The 2,295-nt window shown below is 40.3% G+C and overlaps 1 protein-coding gene across 1 annotated transcript; it reads left to right on the top strand.

Moving 5' to 3' along the window:
• Nucleotides 1-884: 884 nt before the first annotated feature.
• LOC149612610 (uncharacterized) lies at nucleotides 885-1,971 on the top strand. The gene is made up of 2 exons (XM_089858393.1): nucleotides 885-1,299; nucleotides 1,361-1,971. The coding sequence occupies exons 1-2, from the start codon at nucleotides 885-887 to the stop codon at nucleotides 1,969-1,971; spliced, it is 1,026 nt and encodes a 341-aa protein (XP_089714519.1).
• The last annotated feature ends 324 nt before the right edge of the window (nucleotides 1,972-2,295 follow it).

Genomic DNA, 2,295 nt, shown 5'->3' with positions numbered 1-2,295 from the left:
TTAGCAATTAATGCTATATTCATAGCACGGTTCCATCTTGAGAGAACTTCATCACCTATAGGGAGGAAAGTTCTCACATGCAGAACTATACCTCTTTAAGCGAGGTTTGTTGCGTATAAAGTCATTTTTACGGGTTTATAAACTTCTGAAAAAGGCAGAAAGTTTTCACTTCGTACAATTGCATAGGGTATTAAATTAGTTTTGGAGGCTATAATATTCAAGCAGTAGATATAGACGTTCTTGTTAAATCTAATAATCTCTTTTCACTAAGAGTTTTTCGAGCACCAGAAACGTGTTTAATCTAATTTGCACTACAGATTTTACAAAAAAAAAATCCATTTAGTACTCTAATTTTTCTCAAAATAATGATAAAACATGTCACAAAAGCAAGTGGCCCTCTTTGGCTTCTCAAGCTGGCCCTACTGTGAGGCCAGTATCTAACCTAGTCTCGTTTTTTAAGAGTATCGCTTAACACCTGTAAGAGTGTCGCCTAACACGTTTAGCATAGTTTTATGAAGGTACAACACCGCCAGATTACCAATTTCTTTGTTAATTTTATTTAAAGGATAAAACTGTTTTCTTTCATGAATATCATCTTTAAAAAAAGGTTTAACAAGTACGTTTTTCAATAATTTTTTACTGTTTGTATTGACTTTAATATTAAAACATTAATGAAAAATAAATGATAGACCTTATTTAAGAAACCAGCAGTATTATAATTTTTCATGTTTAATTTCGAACGGTACGAGTTTTAATAGTGTCATTTTACGCCGAATTTACACTTTAAATTGGCCCCTAAAAACTCAAGGTAATAAAACACTCTTTTGGGTGTTTTTACGGTGTTTACACCTTTTTAACACTTCCATTTCTTAGCGTGTACAGCAATGGTATTCGACCCTTTGGGCTTAGTATCACCCGTTATTATTCGGGCGAAACTGATACTACAAGAAATGTGGCAGATGAAGAACGATTGGGATGACGAGCTACCCTTGTCTACTACAACCAAGTGGAGTGCCTTCAGGGAGGACTTGATTGCAATTGAGAAGTTACGAATCCCGCGCTACATCAGTCAGCCAAATGCAAGGAGGTCAAGTTTGCATGGTTTTTGCGACGCATCTGAGAAGGCCTACGCCACGGCAGTTTACATGAAGACTACCAATGATGCTGGACTAATCAACGTACAACTTATGATTGCCAAAACTAAAGTTGCACCTCTCAAGCAAACTACTTTGCCAAGACTGGAACTCTGCGCTGCAGTACTCCTAGCAAGACTCATAGTACTGGTCCAAGATTCACTAAGCAAGAACATCTGGGCTTCTTAATCCAGCCGACTGCGCTTCCCGCGGAGTCACGGCCTCAGAACTCGTCTGCCATCCACTGTGGTGGCACGGACCAGATTGGCTTCGGAAAGAGCTGCCAAATACCGATCCATCGAAACCAGATCCCGAGGAGTGCAGTGTTGAAGCAAGAAATCCAGTCACAATCGTGATACGTGGCAAACTGGATAAAAGCTTGCTTTCAAAATATTCATCGTTGCCTACTCTAATTCATGTAACATCATATATCCAGCGATTTATCACCAACCTACGAACGCCCAAATCACAACGAGAAACGGGACCACTAACCAAGACTGAGACTACCAGAGCGCTCAATCACTGGATAAGAGTTACCCAACTCAATGCCTTCGATGAAGAAGTTCAACTCTTTAAGGGATTGAAACCTCTGCCTTCAACTAGTAAACTTCTACCACTCACGCCATTTCTAGATGATACTGGAAATATGAGAGTTGGAGTGCGAATTCAGAACGCGAGATTATCTATTGACCAGATTCACCCTGTCATTCTTCCCGAAATGTCAACTCACCGATTTGGTTATCAACAACGAACACATCAAGACTCTACATGGAGGCCCACAATTAACCATGGCTTCAATACAGTCAAAGTTCTGGATTTTGAGCCTTCGAGATGCTGACCGGTTCCTCGTCAGACGCTGTCTCAGATGTGTAAGACAACAAGCAAAAACCGTCAGCCAACTCATGGGAAGTTTACCAGCTACAAGAGTAAACAATCAGAATATATATCCAGACTACAACAACGACCGAAATGGACCACGCGCAACCGGAATTTACAAGTCGGAGATCTGTTGCTATTAAAGGAAGAGCTTCCACTTACCAAATGGAAAATGGCGAGAATAATTAATATCCATCCGGGAATTGATCAACTAGTCAGAGTTGTGACCGTCAAGACAGCAGATTCAGAACTTGAACGCCGAGTAACGAAACTATGTCCCTTGCCC

This window comes from Phalangium opilio, unplaced genomic scaffold, assembly GCF_054372755.1.
Source record: "Phalangium opilio isolate 3A_F unplaced genomic scaffold, DU_Popi_V2 ptg000240l_1, whole genome shotgun sequence".
In the NCBI taxonomy this organism is placed as follows: Eukaryota; Metazoa; Arthropoda; class Arachnida; order Opiliones; family Phalangiidae; genus Phalangium; species Phalangium opilio.
Note: the sequence above shows the minus strand (reverse complement) of the source record. Positions and strands in the feature narration are given on the sequence as shown.

Bases quoted from the DNA above. Each gene is read 5' to 3' on its own strand.
- LOC149612610 (XM_089858393.1), top strand. From the start codon at position 885: ATGGTATTCGACCCTTTGGGCTTAGTATCACCCGTTATTATTCGGGCG. The intron at 1,300-1,360 runs GCAAGAACATCT...TCACGGCCTCAG, and splicing joins ACTGGTCCAAGATTCACTAA to AACTCGTCTGCCATCCACTG.